This window comes from Lepisosteus platostomus, chromosome 19, assembly GCF_059453375.1.
Source record: "Lepisosteus platostomus isolate fLepPlt1 chromosome 19, fLepPlt1.hap1, whole genome shotgun sequence".
In the NCBI taxonomy this organism is placed as follows: domain Eukaryota; kingdom Metazoa; phylum Chordata; class Actinopteri; order Semionotiformes; family Lepisosteidae; genus Lepisosteus; species Lepisosteus platostomus.
Window position 1 is genome coordinate 2,921,749 of NC_142629.1, and position 26,144 is coordinate 2,947,892.

The 26,144-nt window shown below is 42.9% G+C and overlaps 4 protein-coding genes across 12 annotated transcripts in view; 2 read left to right on the plus strand and 2 right to left on the minus strand.

Moving 5' to 3' along the window:
- Positions 1 to 3,329, plus strand: eef2kmt (eukaryotic elongation factor 2 lysine methyltransferase). 3 transcript variants are annotated; one of them, XM_088612235.1, is made up of 8 exons: positions 1 to 168; positions 1,208 to 1,270; positions 1,378 to 1,458; positions 1,632 to 1,736; positions 1,823 to 1,956; positions 2,057 to 2,310; positions 2,887 to 3,036; positions 3,196 to 3,329. In XM_088612235.1, the coding sequence occupies exons 1-8, from the start codon at positions 133 to 135 to the stop codon at positions 3,294 to 3,296; spliced, it is 924 nt and encodes a 307-aa protein (XP_088468361.1). In that variant the 5' UTR covers positions 1 to 132; the 3' UTR covers positions 3,297 to 3,329. The 3 variants fall into 3 exon arrangements, with proteins under 3 accessions (XP_088468361.1, XP_088468362.1, XP_088468359.1); XM_088612233.1 differs by lacking the exon at positions 1 to 168 and adding an exon at positions 570 to 993; XM_088612236.1 differs by lacking the exons at positions 1 to 168; positions 2,887 to 3,036 and adding an exon at positions 443 to 993 and having other exon boundaries at positions 3,196 to 3,319.
- alg1 (ALG1 chitobiosyldiphosphodolichol beta-mannosyltransferase) lies at positions 3,290 to 9,997 on the minus strand. Of its 2 annotated transcripts, none has more exons than XM_088612228.1 (13): positions 9,692 to 9,997; positions 9,040 to 9,117; positions 8,477 to 8,580; positions 8,100 to 8,248; positions 7,892 to 7,981; positions 7,622 to 7,732; positions 7,044 to 7,165; positions 6,507 to 6,545; positions 6,101 to 6,160; positions 5,845 to 5,955; positions 5,376 to 5,490; positions 4,844 to 4,919; positions 3,290 to 4,053 (listed from the first exon to the last, which is right to left on the minus strand). In XM_088612228.1, the coding sequence occupies exons 1-13, from the start codon at positions 9,963 to 9,965 to the stop codon at positions 3,916 to 3,918; spliced, it is 1,467 nt and encodes a 488-aa protein (XP_088468354.1). In that variant the 5' UTR covers positions 9,966 to 9,997; the 3' UTR covers positions 3,290 to 3,915. The 2 variants fall into 2 exon arrangements, 1 of the variants encoding a protein (XP_088468354.1); XR_015928242.1 differs by having other exon boundaries at positions 3,919 to 4,053; positions 4,738 to 4,919.
- On the plus strand, positions 9,847 to 16,474 carry c19h16orf89 (chromosome 19 C16orf89 homolog). 3 transcript variants are annotated; one of them, XM_088612231.1, is made up of 9 exons: positions 9,847 to 9,979; positions 10,812 to 10,937; positions 12,314 to 12,466; positions 12,869 to 13,124; positions 14,166 to 14,283; positions 14,492 to 14,654; positions 14,876 to 14,980; positions 15,149 to 15,238; positions 15,906 to 16,474. In XM_088612231.1, exons 1-9 carry the CDS (start codon positions 9,964 to 9,966, stop codon positions 16,007 to 16,009), a joined length of 1,131 nt encoding a protein of 376 aa, XP_088468357.1. In that variant the 5' UTR covers positions 9,847 to 9,963; the 3' UTR covers positions 16,010 to 16,474. The 3 variants fall into 3 exon arrangements, with proteins under 3 accessions (XP_088468357.1, XP_088468356.1, XP_088468358.1); XM_088612230.1 differs by lacking the exon at positions 9,847 to 9,979 and having other exon boundaries at positions 10,149 to 10,937; XM_088612232.1 differs by lacking the exon at positions 9,847 to 9,979 and having other exon boundaries at positions 10,149 to 10,937; positions 12,869 to 13,019.
- Positions 16,468 to 26,144, minus strand: part of ift70 (intraflagellar transport 70) — an 18,883-nt gene continuing 9,206 nt past the window's right edge. The window contains exons 9-21 of one of the 4 annotated variants that reach the window (XM_088612215.1): positions 24,962 to 25,114; positions 24,564 to 24,629; positions 23,356 to 23,382; positions 22,943 to 22,996; positions 22,461 to 22,526; positions 21,735 to 21,811; positions 21,336 to 21,546; positions 20,628 to 20,675; positions 20,336 to 20,407; positions 19,694 to 19,797; positions 19,302 to 19,380; positions 17,813 to 17,942; positions 16,468 to 17,131 (exon numbers count right to left, since the gene is read on the minus strand). In XM_088612215.1, coding sequence (XP_088468341.1) covers positions 16,995 to 17,131; positions 17,813 to 17,942; positions 19,302 to 19,380; positions 19,694 to 19,797; positions 20,336 to 20,407; positions 20,628 to 20,675; positions 21,336 to 21,546; positions 21,735 to 21,811; positions 22,461 to 22,526; positions 22,943 to 22,996; positions 23,356 to 23,382; positions 24,564 to 24,629; positions 24,962 to 25,114 — 1,224 coding nt within the window. In that variant the 3' untranslated portion in view covers positions 16,468 to 16,994. The remainder of the gene's footprint in view (positions 17,132 to 17,812; positions 17,943 to 19,301; positions 19,381 to 19,693; positions 19,798 to 20,335; positions 20,408 to 20,627; positions 20,676 to 21,335; positions 21,547 to 21,734; positions 21,812 to 22,460; positions 22,527 to 22,942; positions 22,997 to 23,355; positions 23,383 to 24,563; positions 24,630 to 24,961; positions 25,115 to 26,144) is intronic. The other 3 variants (XM_088612216.1, XM_088612217.1, XM_088612218.1) reach the window with 3 other exon arrangements.

The window sequence follows — 26,144 nt, forward strand, 5'->3', positions numbered from 1 at the left end:
TACAGTGAGATGAGGGGTTGTGCAAAGTGGTACTAAATGATAAGTTATAAACGGCACCAGGGCGCCGCAGTTGCTGTAGAGTACAGAGTCAAAAAAGTCTTATCTATCTAGAAGCAAGAGACGAAGAGAAAAATGTGTTCTGTCCCTACAAAAGGAAAACGTAATAAGGTAACTAAAAGTAAAATAGTATATTTTGTAAAATAAAAAGCAGTAGATTTTGTAAAAACATTAAAAGAAGTCCGCCTGCACAGCTTCTGTAACATCAGTAAATCACAGATAGAGCTATTCATTTCCTCAAACCGCTATGTCTATTAAGCCTCATTAATATTGTTTATTGCTTGTTTTCAATTGGTTTCGCTTTATTTTGATTAAAGCCAGTTCATGACAGAGTACAATTTAACAGAACTGATTTGCAGTACACGGTATTACTTAGCCCAGTTCTACGTTAAAGACATTTACAATGTAATTTATCTTGCATTAAAAGGTTCGGTTCCCCTTACTGACCTATCAGGTATACTAAAAAGAAAAAAAAACTAAGTTCAAATCAATGCAAAAATGGTGATCATGTGATTTGTTTATTTTCCTTAAAAAAAGGAAACGTTAATAAAAAAGGGCAATGATTGTGTTTTTATAAAAGTTGCGCTACCCAAATAAAAACTACACTTACCAGACTGCTTGGGGGGAAAAAAAGACTACAAACCCGCAGTGGGTTATGGGTGAAAAAAACGTGCCGTGGACATGGTCTGTTTTTCTTCCTCGAGATGTGGTTGTCTGTGCGACTGTCATTGCACATTTGTACAGTATGCATGTGCATCTGAATAAATGAAGAAGGTTTTATAAAGTCGTTTCGTTGCTGGAACCATGAGTCTCGAAGACGTTTCGAGGAAGACGGATATGAAGACGGACTCGTCTTCAGCAGACCAACGCGCTGTACTCCAGGATTTCACGGTGTCTTTTTTTGCCATGTGCAGACTGGGGTCGTTTCCCTGGAGAGTAAGTCAAATTCTCCTTTGGGCTGTCGAGTGATACTTATTGAACCGCTGTGTTTTGCAGCCTGGCCAAGCGCTGCAGCTTGAAGAAGCAGCTCGAGAAACTCCGAGGGCCGGGAGAGTTGCGGTCACTGTTAAAGGAATAGTGCTCTAGTGTTATAGGGGTGTCAGACATGGTAGCTGTGCCACTAAAGACCCCCCAACGTGTTCTCTTCCAGGCGCTTGAGAAGGAGCTGCAGGGTCTGGACTCTCCTGGCATCGTGCTCCGCATCCTGGAGAGGGTACAGCCGGCCGGCTCGAGTGCAAATACACCAACATGATGCATTGAATATTTCTAAAAAAAAATAAATGAATGATCGATTACATCCCTCCCCTGTGCTTCTTTCAGACAGTCCACCATCCACTTTGTCTAAAGAACCCCCCGTCCGTTAAATACAGAAGGCTTTTCCTCTCCGAATTAATTAAAAAGGTAATTTAAACGTCAGCCGATTCACAACTTTGCACGGGACAGGTGTGCGCTTTTTTTTCCGTGCGCTCTTATTGCAGAAAAAGCAATGTCGTGCAAACTGCGCGACGTGAAGTCTAGGGCGGCCGGCGAGTCTCCTCCTCACCCCGCTCTCTCACCTCTGTAATCCTGGACAGCACGAAGCCGCGGCGGGGGCGGAGCCCCTGGACGAGCTGTACGACGCCTTCGCGGAGGTCGTGGGAGCGGGGGAAGACCAGGTCTGCCACAAGAGCTACTTTCTGGTAGGAGAGCCTCTCGTTTCCGCCCCCCCTCCCGGTTGTGTCCTGGCGCTGTACCGTGCGAGTGACGCGTCGTGTGGGGTGTCCAGCCCTCAGGGGACACGGTCAGCCTGTTGGAGAGCACGGCGCTTGTCTCAGACGGCACCACGGGCCTGGTGACCTGGCAGGCGGCGCAGCACCTCGCCGAGTGGGCCATGGAGCGGCCTGAGCTCTTCCGCGGCAGGTGGGTCTTAAAACCCGCCCTCCACGACACTCACTAGCTTGGGGGGGGGCGCAGCCTGTCTTCGCCGGGGTGTTGGAACGTCCCCCTTTTCTCCCCGCAGGGCGGTGCTGGAGCTGGGCAGCGGCGCGGGCCTGACCGGGGCGGTCGTGTGCAAGTCCTGCCGCCCCCGCAGGTACACGTTCAGCGACGGCCACCCCGGCGTGCTGCAGCGCCTGCGGGGCAACGTGGCGCTGAACGGGCTGGCCCCCCCGGGCACCCCGGCCACCCTGGCCGTCTCCGTGGCGGAGCTGGACTGGGACGCCGCAGCCCCGGAGCAGCTGGAGGGCTTTCAGGCCGACACGGTCATCGCGTCAGGTGCTGTGGCCCCGGCTGCCTCCCGAAAGGAGCTCCTTTCCTCGTGTCGGTTTCCTTGTTCTCGTCTATGGAAAGCCGGAAAACACTCGGCGCAGCTTAAAAGGACTTGGAAATGCGTCTTCAGAACTAGATAATCACTACAACCAAGATGCAGACTCTGCTAGCCCAGAGATCACGGTCCAAACCCATAAGCTTCTAATAAGATCACTTTATTGGCCATATACAATTTCTTGTATTGGGAATTTGTCTTTTCGCATACCCCAACTTGCTCTCCATGAGACACACAGACGGGGAGAGAAGCTGGGGGTCAGAGCGCAGGGTCAACCGTTTATACGGCGCCCCTGGAGCAGCTGGGGTTAAGGGCCTTGCTCAGGGGCCCAACAGAGTAGGATTCCTCTGCCGGCCGCAGGATACGAACCGGCAACCTTCCAGCCACAGGCGCAGGTCCTTAGCCACAGAGCCACCTCATGTGTAATATTTTAAAATGTTACACACTGAGATCTGGATTAACCCCTGGCTAGAGTTTTGTTCTAAAAAGGCCCTTCCGGTCCCGTCTTGTCTTTTTGTTCGACACAGATGTGGTGTACGACCCCGGTGTCATCTGTGCGCTAGTGGGGCTGCTCCTCAAGCTTTTAAAGCTTCCTGTGCAGAGCAGGAGCCCTGACGTCTACATAGCCTCCACCATCCGAAACCCCGAGACGTACCGCCTCTTCAAGAGCGAGCTTGGTAAGACCCGTGTGCCCCCCAGGACAGGGGTCTCGAAATCGTTGCCCTGTGTATGATCCTGCCTCGTGCTCATTCCTTGCCAGCTCACCACAGCCCCCGACTGGACTAGGAAGTTATTCAAATCGAACGGCTGGATGATCTTTTATTTTTTGTCTGCAGATAAAGCTGGAATCAAACATCGATCGGTTCCTGGTCCTACAGCACAGGTCTTCCCCTACGACAGAAAATCTACCATCGAAATTGTACAACTCCATTTATGAAATAAAGTGCTTTATTAAAAAAAGTCAGCCGTTCTTTTTTTGTACATAGAGGGTTTTTTTTCTGAACAGGTTTACAGTCCTTTCGATCTGGGTTTGAGTTGAAGACTCCTATTGCTAGGAAATCTAATTCACGGTGAATGAGCACCACGCTGGCAGACAACTTCGAAGAGAAGCAAAATCCAAGGGCACCTGAGAAAGTGAAGTGAATTTATCCTCGTAATAAAACCAAGCTGGTCTCTCCCCGAGCCTCTCCTGCCGCGCTTTGTCCCCGCTGAAGTTCGGACCCGGGCGAGTGTGGTACCGGGTCAGACCCGGAACCACACTGCGCTGTTCATTAATCTACAGGCCTCGCTGTGTGGGGATTGTGCGGTCTTGCTGCCCTCTTCCTCAAGGCAGTAACCAAGCCGTGTAGGAAGCCCTCTGAAACTTAACCGCACTGGTCACGGCCAGGTGTAGGTACTGATCCAAGAGTGTCGTCCAGCCGTTTCTAGTGTAAGTGCTGAGAATCTGCCGCAGTCTGTTACACAGCAGGGTCCTCAAGAGCGTAGATGGGGCAGACGTGCCCGGTCAGGCCAGCAGCTGTTCTTGTGACACTGGCCACCTGTGCCAGGTGGGGTTTTCACTGGACGTCTCCAGTGAGGAGAGGGAGGACAGTCTGCTCCCAGCTCTCATCCCAGCGCTGCAGGCCACAATCCCTCAGGGTCCTTCTGAAGGTACCCAGCATTCCCTGGACACCAGGGAAGTCTGCAAGTAGCATCTGAACAGAGAAGGGCAGAAGAGAAATGAGCGAGGATGGCAGTACATGCAGACATTCAACGTGTCATAAGCTCTCCGTAACCTAAAAGCCTGGGACTCCTGGATTCAACTGGACATATTTCCAATCTGTTTCACTGATATGATCTAATGCACATGAAACACAAGGCATAATGCTTTTCCCTCAAGGAACTTTCCAGTTCCTGAAAGTTCCCATCTGCACAATCCCTCAGCTAGAGCTGCGATACTCTGTGCAGGGAAAGGCCATAATGAAAGTGGTGGTTGCAGTGGATGGTGTACGCTCTGTTCCCTGCCTCCTTGAAAGTGCACAAAAGAGGCAAACTCAGAACTCGACAGCTAGCCAGATGCTGATGCATCTCATGCAATAGAAACAGCGGGATTGTGGAGGCAGCCAGCACAATTATTGGTGCGCAACAGCTACAGCTGTCAGGCATCTATGTCAAACAAACAGTGCGGCCAGTATAATCAGTATAATCACAGTCACAACCACCCCTTGCAGAGCGCGTCTGAGCTCAATTTAGACCAGCCAGACTTAAATTAACCTGCTTAATTTGAACAAATGACTATATTTTCTTTCTCATCTTGCATGTCTCGTACTTGCAAATGGTACCCAAGTAATGGGCTCGTGTTGTGTTAACTGTATTGTGCAGTGAGTTATGTCCTTTACCTGCCTGCAAAGGGACAGTAACACCACGTGTGAAGGCTGAGACAGTGCTTTCCTTCTCACTGCATCAAACACAAGGCCTCCTGATAACCACCCCCACTTCCAGTACCTTCAGCTGCTCAGCCAGCTCCTGCGAGTCCTGAAATATCAGCCCGTTCTCCCCCTGCTTCACCAGCTCATGCAGACTGTGGGGGAGAAAGAGAGCAGTGAGATTTCTGTCTACAGAGGGCAGTAGAGTGCCCTAGGTCAGGATAATCCCAGGAATCAGCACTAAGGGCTGAAAGGCCTTTTTCTGCTGATGTTTGCAATCGGACTGGAGTCTTGACATTTGAAAACCTGTTTCACTTCTCACTGTGTAACACCGGGGGCGCAGGTCCCAGCTGTGCTGATAAAAAAGCCTGGATCACAGCCTCTAGTGCAGAACAGATTACAATCCAGATGGATCTAACTTTTATTTGCTTATATTCTTTTTTTAAAATAACCTCATCGACTTACACACTGTGAAGCATTAAAAATGCAACACTATTGACTCCAGTACTCATTTGCAGTGTCTTTAATGCCTCTCAGTGCCTATATTAAAGTGCCTCTTGCCTCTGCAGGGTCAAGCCAGGAGATGTGCTCTCTGTAAGCTCTGGGCTCACCATTGGAAGCGTATGGCACAGACGGGGAGGCAGCAGCCAAACATGTCCACCACCTTCATGGGGAGGTCGAGGCCGCTGGACGACTTGTGCAGGCAGACGCCCAAGTCCGCTGACCCTGCCAACGAGAGCTCAGAGTGAAAAACCCCTCCTTCCGTTCGGGGCCCGAGCAGAGCTGCAAAGCGCACACGATGATGACATCAGTTTGACAGGGCCACGCTAAACAGACAGAAAACGGGACAATTCCTCTTCGGGCTGGCACCAAAAACCGTGCGTGCAAACGTTCAGCTAGACAGGGGTGTAACTGATCTCTGTAAAGGCTGAAGGATCGTAATGAGCTGGTCTATTAGTCGGCTGCTGTGGTTTGTGGTTTTCACTACCAAGCTGCACAGCGGCGTCTTACTCTGGTCAAGTCTGTACAGACCCAGCAGTGAACGTGCCTGGAATTCCACAGAGTTTCTGAAGCACTTACCAAGCAAGACTGGGTAGTCCTCTGCTTCCAACCATGGGGTGCAGATCTGCACGTGCTTGAAATGCATTCCCTCAATCAAGTTTTTGTAGTACTGCTTCTGAGGACCCTTGCCTAAATATACAATCAGGAATAAAGGAAATTCAACGCTGTGTGCAATTTTCTAAAGCTCTGCGTGATCTTGTTTATGCATTTATTTTATAGCAAAGGGGTTGGTGAAGTGAATGGTTGTAAGGAGTCTCTGCACCTGAAAGCATACCTGTGATGACACAGACTAGGGAGGGTAGTGTAGCTCCATCCTTAATAAAACCCTCATATTCTGTTAAAAAAAAATACAGAGAAAATATTAGGCTGTAGAACAGGGATCACTTCATTTCATGTCAGGTTAATACCACTTGGGGAACCTCAAATGTCCTCTTTATTTTTGCTTTACCTCCTGAGCTGTATGTCTTCTAAGTTTTGTTTCCTACCATTTCAGCCTGATCCACTATTTACTTCCAACTGTTGTTCTTAAAACCTATAACACATTTTTTAACCCTACGGACGTCCTCACAAAAATGGTTCAATTCCAGGTACGTTGCAGATTTGAATCAAATGGAAGCAGCAACAAGTGGACATTTTTACAGAATCTGTGTTACAACCGGCTTCGAGTCGGAGTTCTTTACCTTCAAGGGCCTTCAGCAGCACAGAGAAATCTTCATCCTCTGACAACGGAAACAAGAGGAATGGCGAGAGAAGCCATGGTTATAAAAACAGAAAAGAAAACGTATACTTAAAAGGGTTCCACTCGATTCTTATGATGAGATCCCAGCAGTAAAGACACTTGTGCACTCAGTGCAAAGGGCTCCTGTACTCACTATATGGACTTTCACTATACAGTACATGGCGTCTGGGCGCAGTCAGGAGACACCTAATCAGGAAGCATTATTCAGACCCAGCTGGTCTTCTGGCTGAAACCATTACTGACTTTTATAAGAACAGAGCGAGTCTGCAGAGAACTGCGGGCTGGAGTTTGCCTTGTTTATTCTGATTCAATTCTTCATACTGACCAGGCCATCGTATCTCTTTTCTGTCCTCATATTCGTTAAGTATTATTCTGGGTCAAGACCCATTACTCTACAAAAACAGGTTTCCTTTTCTGTGGACAGGGGCGGGGGGCTTCTCAGGTCCGAGAGACTGTGGACAGTGAATGAGAGCCTGACCTGTCCAGCTGGTGCTGCTCAGCAGGAGGGCAGGACGTCCCACAGCATACGTCACGGTCCCGGTCACAGGGTCAAGCTCTGTGAAGGCCGTCCGGTCCGCCCCGTCACCTTCGCGCCGGGCCCTACGGCACCCGTACAGTGGTTAGACCAGCGTTCTTCAGAACCGAGCCCAGCCACGCACAACAAGAACAGCCAGGTCACCAGTCAGAAAGCACTGGGCTAGCTCAGAATTCAGAATACTACGTGGATGACAAATGAATATCAGCACTGCATTGGACTAGAACTTATAACGTTTAAATTCAATGCAGCACCTGTCACTGCATTTGGAGCACGTTTTCCATTGCCACCTAGATCTAGCTCAGCAGTTTGACTGCATCCTGTCCAACTTCCACATCTCAGCGCTGCCCTCCCCTCGCTCTGTTGCGAGACCCCTCAAGTTTCACTAGAGCGCATTACAACTTCCAACAAGAAGCCTCCCTCCAAATACCTGAAATGCCATAAAGGCAAATATTTGTTAGTGTATAGGATGTCACCCATTCTCCCGAGGTAAAAATATGCGATATAAAAATCCGACTCACCTGGGTTTAAATGGGGGAAAATCTTTTGCCATTTTCAGAAACAAGCTGTGCTTTGACTCCAAAGACGCCTCTTTAAATATCAAGGGTGGTTTGTCATAAAGTGTTGTTGCCCTTACAGAAGACAAAAAAAGAACACCAGTGTTATGAAAATACCCTTCCAGTGTCCACACCTTTGTGTGAACTGCTGTTACTGCTGCTTTTATTGTACTGCAAGACAACAGCTGAGCATCAGAGTAATATTGCCTTGGTCATTTCCAGTGGGTCCCTTACTTTATATCCCAGTTTCTGTGCAGGTCCTCCTTCATGGCGTTGGTGACGCAGAGGTTGTAATCCGAACATCTTCCGAAACACCTTTCGTACCTAAGAGAAGTGAGAGCATTAGAGTCGCTGGAAGTTATCTGGCCTTCACTTTTCAAGGTTCGGCTCTGAACCGTGCAATTCGTTCTGCCTGTCCCAGTGGGCGCAGTACTTTACTGACCACTTGGCAATCCGGACGATGGGATGCTTCTCTCCGTGGGTGAGAGACATAATGGTGTATCCATAGTTGTGCCAGTCAATGATGAAGCTGCTGCCCCAGACTGCACACAGGAGCCAGGTGACAGCTATACTGGGCAAGCCTGGTGGATTCTGCAAGAATATATAGAAACAGGGATGCCTTGCTCCAGGGATCACATGCAACACGGAACTGGTGACTTTGGAGCCAGGCAGGCAGGGCGACAGACATGAACTGTGAAAAGTACCTCCTCCAGATCTCGCTGCATCAAAGTGGAATTTTAGACCACAGCCGCGTCTTCACATTTCTGCATCACAAAAAAAAAAACAACCTGTTTCGTTCGAACAGCTAAAGGCCCTTACTTGCAGCAGAACGTGGGCGGGGGTGTCGATCTTCAACAGGACGCAGAGCAGCTGCAGTGACTGCAGAACAACCTTCGTCACATACTGGAGAACCCTGGGACCAACTGCAAGCGCAGAGAGAGGGCTGAAGTTGAAGAGGCATATGGCTGACAACACACACACACACACACACACACACACACACACACACACACACACACACACACACACTAAATGCTGGAGAATCACATTGACGCAGTTAATACCCAGGTAGCACGCCTGCAATACAGTGACTCTTTCTGACACATAAAGGCAGAACTGAGATGGAATATTAATTTCACTTCAACAAACGTTATTGGCATGACCTATGAATTGCAGTGTTGCCAAAGAGTATATAATCAACAGAACATCTACAGTACAAACATCACAGGACAAGTGCATACATCAAACAAGACAGAAACATTATTGCGGGACGGGCTCACAGTCTGTCGACCCTCTTGGCTCGATTTGAAGGGGAAACATATTTGCATGAATTTGTTTCTGTGTGCTTAGCCACTGCACTGATGGGTCCAATCCCACATTACCTGTCAGCCCTTTCAGATCCGAAATGGGGACGATCTTTATTTTCTCACTAGCAAGAACATCCGAGTGTGGTTTTGTACCTAGAAGTAGGAGAATCACAGCTTCCAAAAATCAAATGAACACACATAACAGTACATAATAAATAAAATCAGTAGTTAAGCACCTCCTGAATTAAAGATCCGAGTTTGAATGAAACCCTGCAGACACACCGGCCCCCCCAGTACCAGGACTGCTCACACCTAGGCTAGCGGAAACCTGAAGGATGTCTGTGATGGTTATAACGCACTCTGGCCTGACTTGTGTAGCTGCTGAACGCCGCATTACTGGGAAACCAGGTGCGGTTTGTGCTTAAACCACGAACGAAATGCAGGTCTGCAAACGATGATTGCGATGTTTTGGTAGCGACGTTTTCTACCGAGCCCATGACAGGGCTGCCTGTAATCATACATAAAAGTGTCGCTCGCAGCTCAACTCGAACCTGTGCATAGAGTGGGAACCCCGCTCCAAGATACTGGTCCGCGAGTGAGAAAGTAATCACACCCGTAATTTACACCCTCCAAACGTGCCCGAATCCGCTAGTCTCTGTCTTCCAAACCACACTTTTGCGCCTTTCCTCGAAAACAAGAGCTCATCTTTTGCATCGGAAACATTTACCAAGGTAACCAACGAAGGAGACGCGGTATCCGTGCTTGCTGAGGGAGATACAGTGGTATTGCATGCGGGGGCTCCGACCGACGTCCCCCAACACCAGCACGCAGACGCTGCGGTTTGTGCGCGCTCTGCCAGCCCGAGACCTCCGTGCAATCAGTAAGACGCACCCCACTACAATAACGGGGAGAACCGCCCAAGACGAACCGAGCCGGGTCACACAGTAACTGCAGGCAAAGCCCACCGCCACCAACAGCACCAGGACCAGGACGCCGGCCATGATTGTGTTCCTGGGTCAGTATGACGTGGCGATGAAGGAAGTGGAATTTAAAGAGAAAGTGCGCCAGTATTTCGCGACTGTTATAACACACGGTAATCTAATTTAAAATACCGCGCAGGATTTAAAAATAAATGCATTTCAAAATAAAGTTGAGTTGGGGGCTTGTTTATATCATAATGTCTGTGGCGACAGGTTGCAACACGATAGCGAACGGAAACATCAACAGCAGTCAGAAAGTCAGATGCACGTTTGAGTGTAGTGAGCAATGTTCACAGCCAGAGGGCACGATGTCGGGGTGATCTACAGAGGCGCACTCCGTTTAATGGGGAAACCATGCATTCGTAACTCCGGGAGCCTCGGTCAAACAACACAACGACGAAAATAAACCCATTTCCTACTTGCTTCCTTCTGTCTCTTTGATGGTGTGCAGTTTTGCTGTTCAACGGAAAACTAGCACAGGCTTATCGCATACAAAGTACTTCAGTATCTGTATTCACTGCATGTGATGACCGGGACTATTTGGCAGACGGCTGAATTACAGCTGAGCGCTTACAACAGACCTCCTCCCCGCACACAAATCTCGGCGGAGACACGTGACAAAACCTGTGCGACTCCAGCCCGTTCCGTTATTGATCTCAGGATGAGCCCCCAATTAGAGCCGCCGCTCCTATTAAACACGAGGGGAGAGCACTGTAGCTCGGAGTGTCACAGATGTGCAGAGATGCACATGTCTTTTGTGGTCGCCGCTGCCGCGCTCCGTTGTGATTAATATACACCCATCATCCACACAGTTTAGCATGAAGCGCTCTCACCTGCTTTCACTTGCGGCGGTTCTGTCGGCTACAGTTCCTGCCACAGAGCAGGACGTGATCTCTGATGTCCTCAGCAGCCTGGACAGGGCGGCCGGTTTCTTTGAAAACGAATTCAGAGACATCAACTTGGACGGGGTTGTGGGATATCGAATCCTCAGCGGTAAGTTCCGATTCCTTAAGTTTCACTCTGCGATCATTCAAAGTCAGTATCTTTTTGTGCATCTTGCTGGTCTAGGGGTCTTTCCAGGGTTTACAATACAACAATAACCCAATTTGCGAAGTGTCACAAAGATATAGCTTGTCATGGCAAACGATGTGTTTCTTATTATTGCTGTACATACCTGTGATCTTTTATACATTTCCTTAGAAGAGTCTGCTTCGAAATATTTCTACGTGCAAGTAGTGTATATATAAAAAAACTACCAAGTACAAGACAAAAGAACCCATTGGTCGTCTTTTACACCCGATTGAATAACATTTAATAAAGCGATAATTAAAAAGGTAACCTAAAAACAATCTCAACTGTCAGCTCACAGCAACAGTGGCTGTCATGGCGCTAATTAAAATCAATTACTGTACAGGATGTGATATAGTATACAGCTCAGAATCATTTATGTGTTATTATGTTTTATGTTGTTATATTTTGAGGAGATAATTACACTTATTTTTTGGTTTAGTGAGATGAACTAGAAAAGGGAAGACGTCGCTTCTTGACGGTTGAAATGCAAACTGGGTTTTTTTACTCCGAAAATGTCTATAGAATGGAATTAAATGGATTTCATTTGTCGCATAGAATACAATAAACCATGAGAAAATCATAGACGCTGATGTGAGACAATCGGAACAAATGAAATCAAACAAATTAGTCTGTAAATCAATGCCGCTAAAACTGTGGAAGTAAGGGATTTGCTCTGCAGTCGCCCACCGAAAGCTGGAGAGAGCACATCTCAGGATGTTCCCTGGCCTTGGGAAAAAGAGCGTAAGAGAAGACAAAGAACCGTCTCTTAGAGTTTTCTGTCTTTTTCTTGTCACGTATGACATTTATCTGCAGGATCACAGAAGTGAATACACAGAAATGAGCATGACGTTTCATTCCGCGGGGGGGAAAAGAGACAACTAACCGATTTGCGCTCTAGGACAACATTTAATGCCATTCAACAATTTGGCAGCTTGTTTAGGAGAGGTGTAAAAATCAGCGACGCTGGAAACGTTCCCTTGCTCATGCTGGACCTCGACCTATGCAAAATCGACGTCAGAAAATTCTGTTTTGCATTTGGCAAATAAACAAAACGACCTTTCAACAGATGAGGAGGTCGCAAGCATGCGAGGACAATATAAACACTTCTTGCAGGTCAAGCATGCCTCCTGATCGTGCCTTTCTATGCTCAGCTTAGAACTGGAAGTCTGTTCAGAGAGGGTTGCGAATTTAGCTCAAGTGTTCCACAACGCTGAGAGCTACAGTCATTAATATTCCTCCCCATGATTTAATTATTAGAATGAGACATAACTTGTTGTCCTGCCACTCTCTGTGCACAGTGGAGCTGGCAGAGGCCCTCAAGAGATGGCAGGACACAGACCCAGGAAGCTCAGCTCACCTCTCCAGGGCACAGGGTCTGGCTAGAAGATTGAATGACATCATCGCCCAGGCGGTCACCGTGCTCCAGCACAGCGATCCGAAGTACTACAGAGGTAAAGCATGCTCCAGCGCTTTCACACTTTGTGTCCTCTTTTCATTGACACATGCTGTGGGAAGAATCAATCTGCCCTATTTGTCATTTCCAGTGCAGCCCCCTTTCTTGGAACAGGGCTGCAGGTGACGTTAAAAGGGTAAACCCGTGCTGTCGCCCAAACTCTGGTTTCCCATGGGGGTTTACGTGGCTCACTAGTAACAGCGACACCGCAAAATAATGATTTCCTGAAGTAGAAGCTTTGCTTGACCGAGGGCTGCAGGATTGAGAAGGGTAGAGAGTCCAAAAGCTTTTCTGATCTTTGAATGACAAAAGCCAAACCAATATTTAATTCCTCTTAAAATGCACCTCAGACTGCTTTGCAAAATTAAACATTCTGCTGGACTCTTCCCCCCCCCCCCAGAGTTCGAGCCTATACTGGAAACCCGCTTCTGGACGGTGCCCGATGTGTGGAACACCTCCGACCCCACCCTGGCCTACGCCAAGCTCCGAGACATGGAGTGCTACGATGAGCAGCTCAGTGATAAGTGCATGACCCTGCTCCTAGGCACCTGGTACGGAGCCGATATCTGTGCCCGGCTGCGGCCGGGGGCCTGTCCTGTCTCGTCTGCAAGAGGACATTGGACAGCCCTGGTCAGAGTGAAGGGTAGTGGGGCTCAGTGAGTTCCTGGTAGAGGAAAGACGTGCATGAGCAAAGGTGGTGCAAATGTGGGAAACCATAGCACAGCAAGGTACTGTAGGACTTCAACACAGAGGTATAATCACAATCACTGCATGGGGAAACAGATGGGGGAAAAAAACGCTCTGGAGATTTACACTGGTGAATTTTCAAAGCAGGTATTGTAAGGGTCAGTGGCACAAAACTCATTTACTGTCGTTTTACTCATTTCATGTCTCAAAATGCCGACTGCTATCAAAATGTGGGTTTAGAGGGACCTTCCATCTAAGAACCTTACTGGTTCATCCAGGGTTCCAGGCTTTGCAATAGATATTGTAAAAGAATTGGCAAGTTGAATGATGATAGTTGAAGTAGTATTAATTTCTTACACTTACGTAGGGCTGTTTCTGAACACTCCACTCAAAGCGCTTTACAGGTAATGGGGAATCTCCTCCACCACCACCAGTGTGCAGCCCCACCTGGACGATGCGACGGCAGCCATAGTGCGCCACAATGCTCACCACACACCAGCTATTACTGGGGAGGAGAACAGAGTGATGAAGCCAGCTTAGAGATGGGGATCATTAGGAGGCCATGATTAGTAAAGGCCAGAGGGAAATGTGGCCAGGACACTGGAGTAACACCCCTACTCTTTTCGAGAAACGCTTGAGAAACTGAATGTTAGGACCTCGGTGTTAGGTCTCCTCTGAAGGATGGAGCCTTTTTTACAGTAGTGCCCCCATCACTATACTGGGGTTTTATGGCCACAAAGACAACATGGTGAGTGCTCCCTACGGTTCGACTGAATCGGAGGAGAAATCAGTATTTACCAACTAAACTATTATGACAATGACTGAATGATAACTCTAGTCCCTGCATGTTCCTAAACTTACAGATCGTGCATAGAAACATCCCACAACAACAAACATAACAAGGCTCTTCTCACATAAAGCGGATTTCCTGAATGACGCTACAGTATGGTGCTGAAGAGTTTCCAGTAGATGAGAAAGCTGGGCAATTTTTTATTGTTCTCTTTTTAAAGGAAAGACAACGGAACACCTTGCATAGTGACAAAGTCCTGCAGGGAGACCATGACGAGATTCGGGTGTCCTCGTTACTCCCTGTCTCACCAGCTGCTGTACTTCATGATGGGGAGAATGGTAGGAGCACAGAGATATTAAACCACATGGCAGAGGTCTAGGGCCATTGTATGGCATGTCGGAATGAACTGAGTGTAGCCTCTGAAATTGCGATAGCCTCTTTTTTTTCTGTGCAAAGAAAAATAAAATAAAACAGCTTTAGAGAGCAAAAAGTAGTTTTTTTTGCTGGTTTAAGGGATCTTGTTTGTGATTTGTCTTGGACTTACAGCAAGGGTGCTCTAACATCCTGCAAGGGGAGCACAGACAGGCTCGTGCCAACCTGACCATTCGTGACTACGAAAAAATCTTCTGCTCTAACATGATGAAGAGCAATGTGGAATTTGAAAAGGATGGCTATCCAAGCCAGACACGAGATATTTTTATTGAGAACAGTGAGTATCTAGTAATCTGGTCTTAGATTTTGTGTAAGTAACAGTACTTTCTACTTATGAATTACTTCCTTGTGGATGCAATGCTAAGGTTGGTGCTCATGGATAATAAAATGCAGCTCACCTCTTGTGGCACGAGATACATGTCAAATCGTTATACAGATCTTGGCAAGTGTTTAAGTAGTGAGAATCTAATATCTATCGATTTGCCCCTTGCTTTGTAGTAATGCTGTGTGGCCTGGCAGGCTTCTCAGATTTCTACAAATCTAGTTGGTTGCAGCACATTTTCTTTTGGCAAGACCCAGAAGAAGGCTGTTTTGGGAAAGATGGTAAGTTGCACACTTATGTAGTGATCAACTATGCACTATGAGTAACGGTTTCTCTCTGGTAGATATTTAAATTTGTTAAAATGGCAATAGTAGATTTGGATGACCCGATGTTCACAAGGAAGAACTATTTCATCCAAACTTTTCAACCATCTTTTTGTGGCGGCACAGAGTGGGGCAGCTCACCCGAGCAGGAAAGAAACCTGCTGGAAACACTGCAGCTTCGCAAACGGGTGAAGAGGAGAGAAAAAACTCTGAAAGGTACAGAGAAAGGTGGAAGATGTTATATAATACTTCCATATATCTTATTATGCATTCATGAGGTGTCTTGTGCTGTGAATCATATCTGAGACTGATCTGATTAGTTAACCAGTACTAGTGTAATTAATAATAATTAGGTTGGTATTAATCTTATCTAAAGTGACTTGCAAATGTACTCATTTACACTGCTGTGCATGTTCCTGAAGCAGGCTGTGTGAAGCACATTAGAGCTGGGGCACCCAATCAGGACCCCCTTGTTTTTGTTCTAATCAAGCTCTCTGTTACACAACGGATCCCTTCATTTACTTCATATTAGACTTTATGTGAACCGTTTTCAACTATTAAAAATTACGAAGAGGTTTGCCCTTTAACTATAGCATTCCATATGTCAAATAAAATCCCCTGCTTCTAAGTAGAGAGAAAAAGAAAACATTTTAAATCAAGCTGAATGTTGGTAAAAATACAGCTTCAGTTAGGCAATTAACGTTCAGTGGGAATGAAAACCAGGACTGGTGCTCCAGGACTAGGACTGGCAGCCTCTGCCTTAGGGCTCAAGGTATATGATGTCTAAACCCACCACCTCCTATTTACGAGTACAGAGCCCTGACCACTACTCCAGACTAGAGCCTGTACTGCAAGCTCACATTAACGGTGCGTGTTTTCACAGATGGGTGTTCAAGCCACATGACGGGAGTTGCAGTGAGCACACTGGGCGGGTATCTGAACTACTACCTAACAGAGCAGGACATCACAAAGAGGCCGCTGACGTAGGCTTCCACATCCCCCATCTTCAATGTTTTTCTTGACACAGGAGTCGTCACCTGCTTCTCTGAATGTTTTAGATCAATGTTGTTTTGTTTTTAGACACTTGGGATCATTAGAAATGAGGATCTTGAATAGTTATAAAATAAATAACACCTAGGTCACGCATTCAAAAAAAAAAATGCAGTCCACTTTCCTACTTGTATGCAACACTTGTACCAGAGGTATTAGCAGACTATGTTCAATGCAGATGTTTTTTAAGCATTTCCTGCAGTAAAAATGCTTAGAAAACAGCAGAAATGTAACATCATGATTTGTTCTCAGTACAAATCAATAGTAACGTCATTTTCAACATTCTTGGCAGTGCGAAAAAGTTGAGTATTTGTGCTCTTAATGTCTGAAGAAATGTGAAAAAACAGCTGCTGATTTCATCCTCTGATATTAATGCAAATAAACCTGTACAGCTGTCAGATATCCAGTCCTCTTTTATTACTATAAAAAATAAACATTACAGTCCAGTGAAACATCCATTGCAATTTGTACACACACTGAAAACTTAGTGAGACTAAAACAAAACTTTTTTACAAAGAAACAATATAAAGTGTTCATTTTTCACTCGTAACAAAATATAAAAACACATTTAACAGTGTTGCTTTTACTCTATGGGTTTCTCTGTACACTCTGTACCACTTTAAATGATGTATGATTACAGGAGACTAAAAGCACACTGGCAACTGTAAAATGTTAAAGTTAAAAGTTCGAGTCAGTGTTTGTTTTTAGCTTGTCTTGACAAAAAAGTGAATTATAGAAAAGTGCAAATATCTCTCATTTTCCAGGAGCTGAATATGTTATACGCCAAACAGGGCAATCCAACTTATTACCACTGATATATACTTCTATACAGTACATAATCTGTTGTGCGTGTTCTCTTTTTACAGAGACCACTGTGTATTTTATAGGGATATATGTAAAAGAAGATAAAGTATTGATTACCCTACTGGTTCCACCCAATAATTTCATAGATCAATGCTTTCAGCAAGCGAGCCTCGTATGTGACTGTATTCTTTCCAATGTGCATTCGGTCCTCCTCCAGAGGTTGCTCAATGAGGGCTGGTACATTCTTCCCATAAACTGAAAAAGGGAAAAAAATAATGACTCCCTCTGTGAGCAATAGGTCTGCAAGCTAATTAGCAATCAGCAGCTGTACTACAATTCGAGCTGTGCACAACAGTGCAATCATATTAGTATGACCAAGACATTTATAGTACAACAGTCAAGCTACATTAAAATTCAACAAAGCAATTTAGCAATGAATTTAATGTTAACTTTCCTGGAACAAATGAAGAGACAGAACATTAACTACAGCAAGAAATTATTCACTGGTAAGTGCAAACTTGAACAGCAGTACCATAATCATTTCCAGAAACATTTAATGTTAAATATCTTCAGTATTTCTACTTGCCACATTTAACATCAAAAGTACTGGACAGATTTTAAAACACCAGAGGAAATTCAGCTTCTGAAGTCGTTAAAAAACACACGTGTCTGGAGTTTAAATTCACCTTAAGCGCATATGAAAAAAATACCCAACATTGTAATGAAACATGAAATTAAGTTGTTTTGCATTTAAGCTTTGCTAATTAACAAAGCAAAAGAAACCATATTATCTGTGTTAATGAGCCAGATCAAATCAATTGCACTGTACCACTTTATTTTAAGAATCCAATTAACATCCAATTTCCTTTTATAATCAGAAAGCCAAAAGATCTTTATTTGAAAATGGGAACCCCATCATCTTGATGGACCACTTACCCTCACAGTGCTCCAGAAACTGGATGCATTCTTGTATGACACTATCTCTTAGCATGATCATGTGCTTTGACATGTTTTCTAAGAGGGAGAGGAAGCACCTCTTAGCATAGTACCATGTGTCTGTCCCAAGCTGCAGGTGAAAAGACATTCTTAATTAGCTACAGGCTGGTTTACTATTACAATCAATATGGTATCCAGGGAAACAAGACAAACGATTTTGTAAAACCATTTGTTCCTAATATAAATTTATGACAAAAAAACACATTTGGTACTACTGCTTTTCGACGCAGATTATACAGTTTTAATATCAATATAAAAAGTTTCATAATTGATATTTTTTCCTTCCATCTGGGATCCTTCGCTCATTGCTTAAAATGCTTAACACTCATGTTCTCCCATAGCTCACTGATATTCTCAGAGGGAGGAAAAAGCAGAAAACAAAAACAAACCGCTTTTTAATTGACTGTGGGCAAAAATGACTTTCCAGCTGGTTGGAGCTGCAAATATCCCACTGGGAAACCTGAATACACCAGTTATTGTGCAATAAAAATGAAATGATGTTGCTAGTTATGTGCAAAACAGGAACTATGACTAAGAGGCTGCAAAAAATAAAGCAAATGGCTATTGATTGGCAGTTAAGATCCATGAAAACCACACATAGCCTTTAAATATCCAAGTTGTAATTAATTTCCAAACAATCATTTACAATCATTAATTATATGATTATATTTTATATTCATGCCCTTCTTGTAGCTTAAATGTGAAAATAACATCTCTAGAAAAACCCATAACATTCAGAGTTAGAGTCTGGGTTATTCTGTGATCTGAGGGGGTCAGGAAAAGTTCAATGGCTCTTCACTATGAAGAAAGTGACATGAGATAAGATGAGACAGATTATCACTGTTCCCAAAATCATCCTTCCACTCCTCGGCCATCAGTGCTTCTGCATTGAACACACATGTCGATGGGAATCGCATTGTTTTGTTACATTTAACTGATTTGTTGACTCAATCAATTGTTGCAAAAGGAAAGGCAGCATTTTGTGACAAAAACAGTCAAGCCAGATAGAATAAACTGAGGTATCCTATGAGGTATGACTGAGTATTACAAAGAACTTTCAGATGATGATGAATTATATATATATATTATATTACACTTGATATGAGCGCTAAGTATTTTTTTCATACAGTACGTGTCACGTAAGAGGATAAACTAAAAAGATGGTACATAAGACTGGACCATTGCCTGGAAGATAAAGGCAATGATAATTTCTATTTAACAATGTAATTTCTCATTATACCAGGGCCAGAAACAAGTCTTTTCAATGATCCTTCATTATCTGGAAGCATTTGGAAATTAATCTGGGGCACTTTGTACATCTGCAGTTTTACACACATTGCATCGTGACTGTCTCAATCAAGAGAATTTCTTGGAACAGCAAAAAAGAAATATTTCAACAACACAGGCCAAGGCTGTCAGAATGTCTTACCTTTTTGTTGTAGGGCTCTAAGCTCTTGATCACACGAGAAATACCAAAATCGTAATTACCTTTGGCACAGTACAGGGTTCTGCGGGAGCAGGAATTCAAATAATGGAATGGTATTTATGCAACACTTAGTAATGGAAATCTCAACTAAAGACCAAACTCTAACACCTATCCCTTCTGTAAAAGCTCAGATTTACAGTATACACCCCATAAAACCTATATGTTTAATTTTAGCAGCAAATTCTGTAAATGATTGCTTCTTAAAAAAAATAATTACAAAACAAAAAATAATGAAGGAATAAAACATTGGATGTATAAAGTCAGCCTTTAAATTATCTGCTATCAAAGTCAGTTTTAAAAGAGAACAGAATACCCACACAGAAAGCAAAGCTCACCCTATCACAAGGTTAACAATGCACAGATGATAGATTTTCTTCTCTGGATCGTCGTAGGATACCTGCTCTTCTTCTTTCTCAATCTTTCTCATGAGCTCCTCAGCCTTTGAAAAAAGTGTTTGTGTCAGATCATAAGAAGAACATATTCACCCTATTGTAGTGGCTACATCAGCCACATTAGCTACATAATGTAGCTCTTTCCTTTCACCTTTTTATTTCATGTTCCTTTTACTGTACTCACAGATTTTATGTATTTTTTATATCAGATGCTGCACTTCAATAGACTATAAATGTAGTTTAAGCATTAAAGACTAAATTTGACTAGACATCAAAACAATCAACAACTTATTGTTTCAGATTTAAAGTTTTATTAATTAATAACCTTAGAAGTGACTAAAACATCAGAATTATAAAGATGATTTTTAATGTAAATTTGATGGTTACGCATTACTGTGTACATTTTACTTTCACTGTGGTTTGAAATGCACTTATCAATGCTGATTGTTTCTAATTCCAAAATATAAAAATAGCATTGCAGTTCTATTTGGAGGAATTTAAGAAAAGTAAGTTTTTCAGTACACCTCCAGTACAGTGCCTACAATGTTTTAAATAATTAAAAAACATTTTAGTACAGGACCGTACCTCCTCATTCTGGCTGGTCATGATGTAGGACACGCAGAGATTGGCTAGGACGATAGCACTTACATTGAGGATCTAAAGAGGAAAAAAAAACCTTAACTAACAATACAAATGGTTGACAGTAAAAATAATAACAAGAAAAGAATGCTTAGTTTCTTAGAATATGTTGACTGTATGAAAAATCACACAACCACAAGACAATGTTCAGTGTCCATGCATGGAGATCACACGCAAGTCATGTTGAAATACGCAGACCGACGCAAATCAAACACCTCACTTCACCAGTGCATTTTACCGAAGTTTTTCTCTTGCAAGGACATTCTTGAATGTTACACTGCTCCAGCTGAAGCAAACAGAAGAGCAGAAGAGACTTTGAACCAGGGTTCTCTGGACTGAAAAAGTTAGGAGCTGACCGGTGGAGCAGAGATCTAATTTAGTAGCATCCAAAGGTACAGGTGAGCAGAGAGTTTGTAATACAGCAGACAGCTAATATTTTATAATGACTCACAGGAAAATGCTACAAGGCAAGAGTCACGCCACAAGATGAATACTGAACAAAGTCTATTGGTGATCTTGACATGGAAGTATTCTATTCTCTCAATGATAATGATATTCTGAGAATTTTTTTCTTTAACACTGGTAGGATGCACATTATTATTGCTGAAATTTACTAAAGGAGTCTACCATCTCACTGTGATTGTTCCGTTACATATATTCACCAAGTATGACATTTTTAATAATGCACAACACAGAAAGTAGCTCTTCTGCTGAAGAGCTGGAGTGAGAATAAGGGGTATTTACAGAATAGTGTTTTTACTATAATATTTACTTTTTATACAGTAAATACAAATCCGTGATGTTCAACCAGACACGGAATATCAAATAATGATGAAAACATGCACCATTCTTTAAAAACAAGTGTTTTTAGATCATTAGAACGCCTGTTATGGAAGGGCCTGGACTGTTAGTTTATACAGAGCTCCTGCAGAATCAGTACACTTACGTTGTCATAGTGCTTTTTAACAATCGGCTCATAGAACCCAATTGCCTCTTTGTATTTGCTCTCCTGCATGAAGAGGACATGAGCCACATTCAGTTTCCACACATCGTGCTCATTGCAGAACTCCACGGATTTGCGGAAGATCTTTTCCACCATGTGATAGTTCTCCAGGTTCCAGTAAATTTTGGCCTGAGCCATCAGCACTGGAATGTACCTACGTCACATAAACACAGAGATCTGTAAATGAGTAAATAATGGAACTTACAGTAAGTCACTCAAAAAACTGGAAACTTACCAGCTTTACAGCTCATCCCATTCATTGCAGTATGGACTGATAATGCCTCTTTCACATTAAATGGCCCATTCAGATGGGGTATAATACCAGCAGGACATGTTGCTCACCTCTCAAGAGCCTCATCGTATTCACTGACAGCCTTTTTCACGGCCTCATCTTCACGGCTATGTCTTGCTTCTTGCACCTTAACAAAAGTACAAAACAGGCAATCTATTAAGGACACACTGCCAGCACTGCCAGCACAAACTCCAAACATATCCCTTGATGTATGCTTCCTGCATCTTCCTAATGAAGCTGCCAGGTACTGGGATCAGTTATCACAGTTAGCAGGTGGGTCAAACATCTTTAGGGTGTAAAACAACAAAGTATGACCAGGAACTAGTAAAATCACCGGCAGCCTACATCAAAAGCTTCAGGGAATAAAACATTCCCGCTATAGGTGTCACAAAATAAATAGCTATTCGGAATTAACTCAACTAAAAAGTTGAAAACAAGGTCCTTTTGAATATAAAGTATATAAGCTACAGGTCGCTGTTAACACTTTATTTAAGAGATCTTAAGAGAAATCAAGATACAGTTGAGAAAACAATGACTTTGCTGAGATGTTGCATCTCAGAAATAAGCACTCATAAAGAAAAGGCTTGAAGCTCTACTCTGTAACAAAGAGAGCTGGCTTTTATTAAGGGAAGAGTCACAGATTTCATTCAGTTTATAAGGTCAGTGGACAGGGAACTTGTCAAGGAGTCTGTAACGTAAGCCTTGTGGATACAGGTTTAGTGATTAGTCCGTTACAATGTATGGCAAAAACTGCAGTAGGAGAAGAAAGATTTTACCTGCTTGGTCAGTTTGCGTAGCTGCTCAGTTAGCTTCCCTGCAACTTCATCAAACTTTCGAAAAGCCTTGAATATCGACAGAAGGAGCAAAGTTTTGAAAACTTGTATGCACTCTGGTGAACTGCAGTGTATTTGACAGGGTTGTGTATTTAAGTTTGAATACATTCTTAAATTATCAAACAAATAGTGAAAGTCACACCTACACTACTGTCAAATCAATTTTATTTATAAAACAACATTTCATGCCTTCAAGGTGATGTGGAAGATGAAAAGGAAACATGACAATAACAAGATTAAAAATAAATAAAAAGAAAAATAAAATTGAAAAGGCTGCAATTTTTAAAAAGATTCTGCATAAAAGTACATTGTAGCTGAGTGTTAAAATGAAGTACAGAGGGTCTAATATTGTAGGCTTATCAAAATATTCAGGGGAAAAAGAAGCAAATAACAAATAACATTAGAGGAAAAATAAGAAGTCTCACCTCCTCTGGCGCAGTCTGACATGTTATCATGGCATCTAGAAACTCATACAAATACTGCAACAAAATAGACACAATGTTAGTTTTCTTGGTTTCTTTTGGGGTTAAATCAAAAAAGTATTTCAAATGTACTCATTTACAAATGAGTAATTTTGAAATAGTTATCATTTTGTACTCAGTAATTGTCCTCCTATGGGTGAGAGGCATCTGTCGTTTCTATTATCTCTTAACTGCACAATGCAGTAAGGAAAGAAGAGTAAAAAGCTCTTACCATATGAGTCCTCGCTTAAATTCCATTAGGAGTGGGCACTAAAAGCTACTTCTCCCTTCTGAATGGCTTCTTCACTAATATTAATGTGCAGCTTCTATACAGAAATGCCTTATGCAACAAAGATGATGTTTTAAAGAGTGCATACCTCTCCTTCTGTAGCTCTCACATTTTCCTGCAATGAACGGCAATATTTAACGTAGCTTCAAACGTATATATACGTTTTCAAAAATAGCTTTATCCTCCTTATTATAAATGAGCTCTTTTTATGGAAGGAACTTCAAAACACACTTCAAGGTTCAGGGCAGGAAAGTATTATGCTTAATCAAAAAATATATTTGAATGCCATGAACACACTATATATCTTCTAAATAGCATTATATATATTTTAGGTTATACATCTCATATATTTTTTTAGAACCCGACTAAACCTGTCCAGAATTGGCTTTTGTTTTTCACAGATTTGTATTGATTTCCATTACAGCAGTCGCCTGCTTTATAGAAAGCCTATTACGAACGAACAAAGTACATTTCAGCCTGAAAGCCTGAAGGTATATTATTTATTCTGCTACTGTGGTGCAGCATCAGATGAATGATCCATATTGATGGCGCTGCAGAAGTTTGGGACAGAAAAAAGGAAGTAAAAAAAAGAACTACTGTTTTACTGGGCATTAATTCTGATTCTGGCCACATAAAAAGCTACCATTGGAGCAGGTAATTATGAACATCTTATAGATACGATCTGTCTGATCAGATAACACTCTAGGTGTTGCCACAAAAATAGACAGAGATGCCAAGACACGTTCATTTTAAACTCCTATATAAGCATTTTTTTATTTAGAAGTACTTTAACTTCTGCAGTCATGTAATGATTAATTTGTTCTAAAAAATATGCCTGTAAGCATCATGAGTTCTCTGGAGTGAGAGTGCACTACTGCTGCTATAGACTAGCAATCAGAGACTTTTAATCATGCTAATCCCTAAAAAACAAACAAACATCTACCGACAAAATAAACATAATGTTTATAGGCATTTACAGATTTAAATAATGCAGATGTTAAGAAGAAAATGAAGCATCTGCTAAGATTTTTTTCTCTCAGATTTTAAATCCTCATTAGATAGACAACACATTTACATTTGGCTGCTAGGTTAAATTAAGAACATGAACACAAGTAAAGGTTTGTTCCATGCTGAAAAGAGAAGAAAAGAAACACAACGTTTCGGCTTGTTGTTTTTGCCATGCTACCAAAACCAAATTACAATACAAAAATCTCCACTTTTACTGTCTTTAGAAAAAAAGAAGAAAAGGCTAAACAATACCTGTAATGCCGAAATAATGAAGGAAAAGCATCTTACCGGAGTGAGAAACTTGTACGTCAAATGAGCATTTTCAGCTAGAACGTCTGCAGCCAGGTCAAAATACTAAAAAAGTATCAAAGCAAAATATGAATTCCTTTAAATAAAAAATCACATTTACACTGAGCTATGGGCCAGCTGTTGCCTCACAGCTCTTGAATCTTGGGTTCAAATCTAAACAGGGGAGACTGAATGTTCTTTCATTGCCACATGGGGTATCAGTCATAGCTCATGGCCAGAGTTCACTATAAAAGAGCAGCCTGGATAATGAAATCACTGTGTTGCGTTTTTCCCCTTCTGGGAAACTCGCTCATAATCGTTAATCGGGACCACCACGGTAGCCTGCGCTTGAGCGCTGCCGATGGCTTGGACACAGGGACAAGTCTAAGCCAACTCACTTCGTATTTGCAGTAGAGAAGTAGGAGGTTTCCAAATGTCACTGGGGGGAAGGGGTTCTGCTGGAGGAGGAACGCCAGCTTCTCGAAGCCCTCCGTGGGCCTGGAGTCCATGTTCATAAGAGCTTGATTATGAAGAGTCACCGGGTCAAGCTCCTGCAACAAAGTGATTGAAGATTTTGAGTGCTAGAATTAAAGATGCTTGTACTGCAGAGTCCCACCCCCCCCAACAAAGTATGAAGGGACACAGAAACAAGCAAAAAACTTGCACAATATACACAGAATACAAGGATGTACTTGTACATCAAGACCAACATAACAGTGGGAGCTGGAGTCAGTAACGGATCAGCTTGTCAAATACGAAATTAAACATAATTTCCATGGTTGGCACTCTTTCCTATTACTGTAAACAGTTTTTAGAATTAGTAATTGTTTCTAACAATTGTTTCTAATTAGTTTGTAACATCATGTACTGTAAATCGCACAATTTACACAGTAAACTGCACAATCACACAATTCAGAAAACTTTTTACTTAAGGTCCCAATTTTGTTTCTATTTCTAGTGAATTCAATAATCGGCCACCAGGAGGCAGCAGTTAACTTAATGCACAAGCTGCAGTATTTAAAATCTGTGATTTCTGATAAACTAGGACCAATATATCTGCAAAAGTCTGAATGGGAGAAACATGATCTGGAGTAGCTAGGGAACAAAAGGCAATTTATTTTAAGACAAATGAATGGCAGCACATTAAAAGATCTTTTCTCATATTGTTCTACCTTCAAATGAATGACATAACCTGCAACACGGGATGGAGTGAAATGGGCATTTGAAACTATATTGCAACAAATGTCAAGGTAAATACAACCTATTCAGAAGACAACTATGTACCCTGCAGAGGTAATCACATAACAGTAATTCAATCATTCCCATGTAATGAGATGAACTTGCTTTATAGCTGTTGTGATTCAAAGTATAAGAGTGTCTACTAAAAACAAACGGTCATCCTTAGAGGTATTTATTTACATTTGCTCATGCTCATGAGTTACAAAATTTAATTTATTGCTAAGAGTTAACTTTACAGACAACAGAAGAACGTGGGTGTAGTCTTATGTAATTCTAAAAGCTCAATACAGATGAAAACCACTCTCTTTTAGAAGAGTTATGATTTTTTAAATTTGCTTTTGT

Bases quoted from the DNA above. Each gene is read 5' to 3' on its own strand.
- eef2kmt (XM_088612233.1), top strand. From the start codon at position 862: ATGAGTCTCGAAGACGTTTCGAGGAAGACGGATATGAAGACGGACTCG. The intron at 1,271-1,377 runs GTACAGCCGGCC...TGCTTCTTTCAG, and splicing joins TGCTCCGCATCCTGGAGAGG to ACAGTCCACCATCCACTTTG. The intron at 1,459-1,631 runs GTAATTTAAACG...AATCCTGGACAG, and splicing joins TCTCCGAATTAATTAAAAAG to CACGAAGCCGCGGCGGGGGC.
- alg1 (XM_088612228.1), bottom strand. From the start codon at position 9,965: ATGGCCGGCGTCCTGGTCCTGGTGCTGTTGGTGGCGGTGGGCTTTGCC. The intron at 7,733-7,891 runs GTAAGGGACCCA...GTCTTCTGTAAG, and splicing joins CACAGAAACTGGGATATAAA to GGCAACAACACTTTATGACA. The intron at 4,054-4,843 runs GTACTGGAAGTG...TTCTCTGTTCAG, and splicing joins AGCTGGCTGAGCAGCTGAAG to ATGCTACTTGCAGACTTCCC.
- c19h16orf89 (XM_088612230.1), top strand. From the start codon at position 10,763: ATGAAGCGCTCTCACCTGCTTTCACTTGCGGCGGTTCTGTCGGCTACA. The intron at 10,938-12,313 runs GTAAGTTCCGAT...CTCTGTGCACAG, and splicing joins GGGATATCGAATCCTCAGCG to TGGAGCTGGCAGAGGCCCTC. The intron at 14,655-14,875 runs GTGAGTATCTAG...CTTGCTTTGTAG, and splicing joins AGATATTTTTATTGAGAACA to TAATGCTGTGTGGCCTGGCA.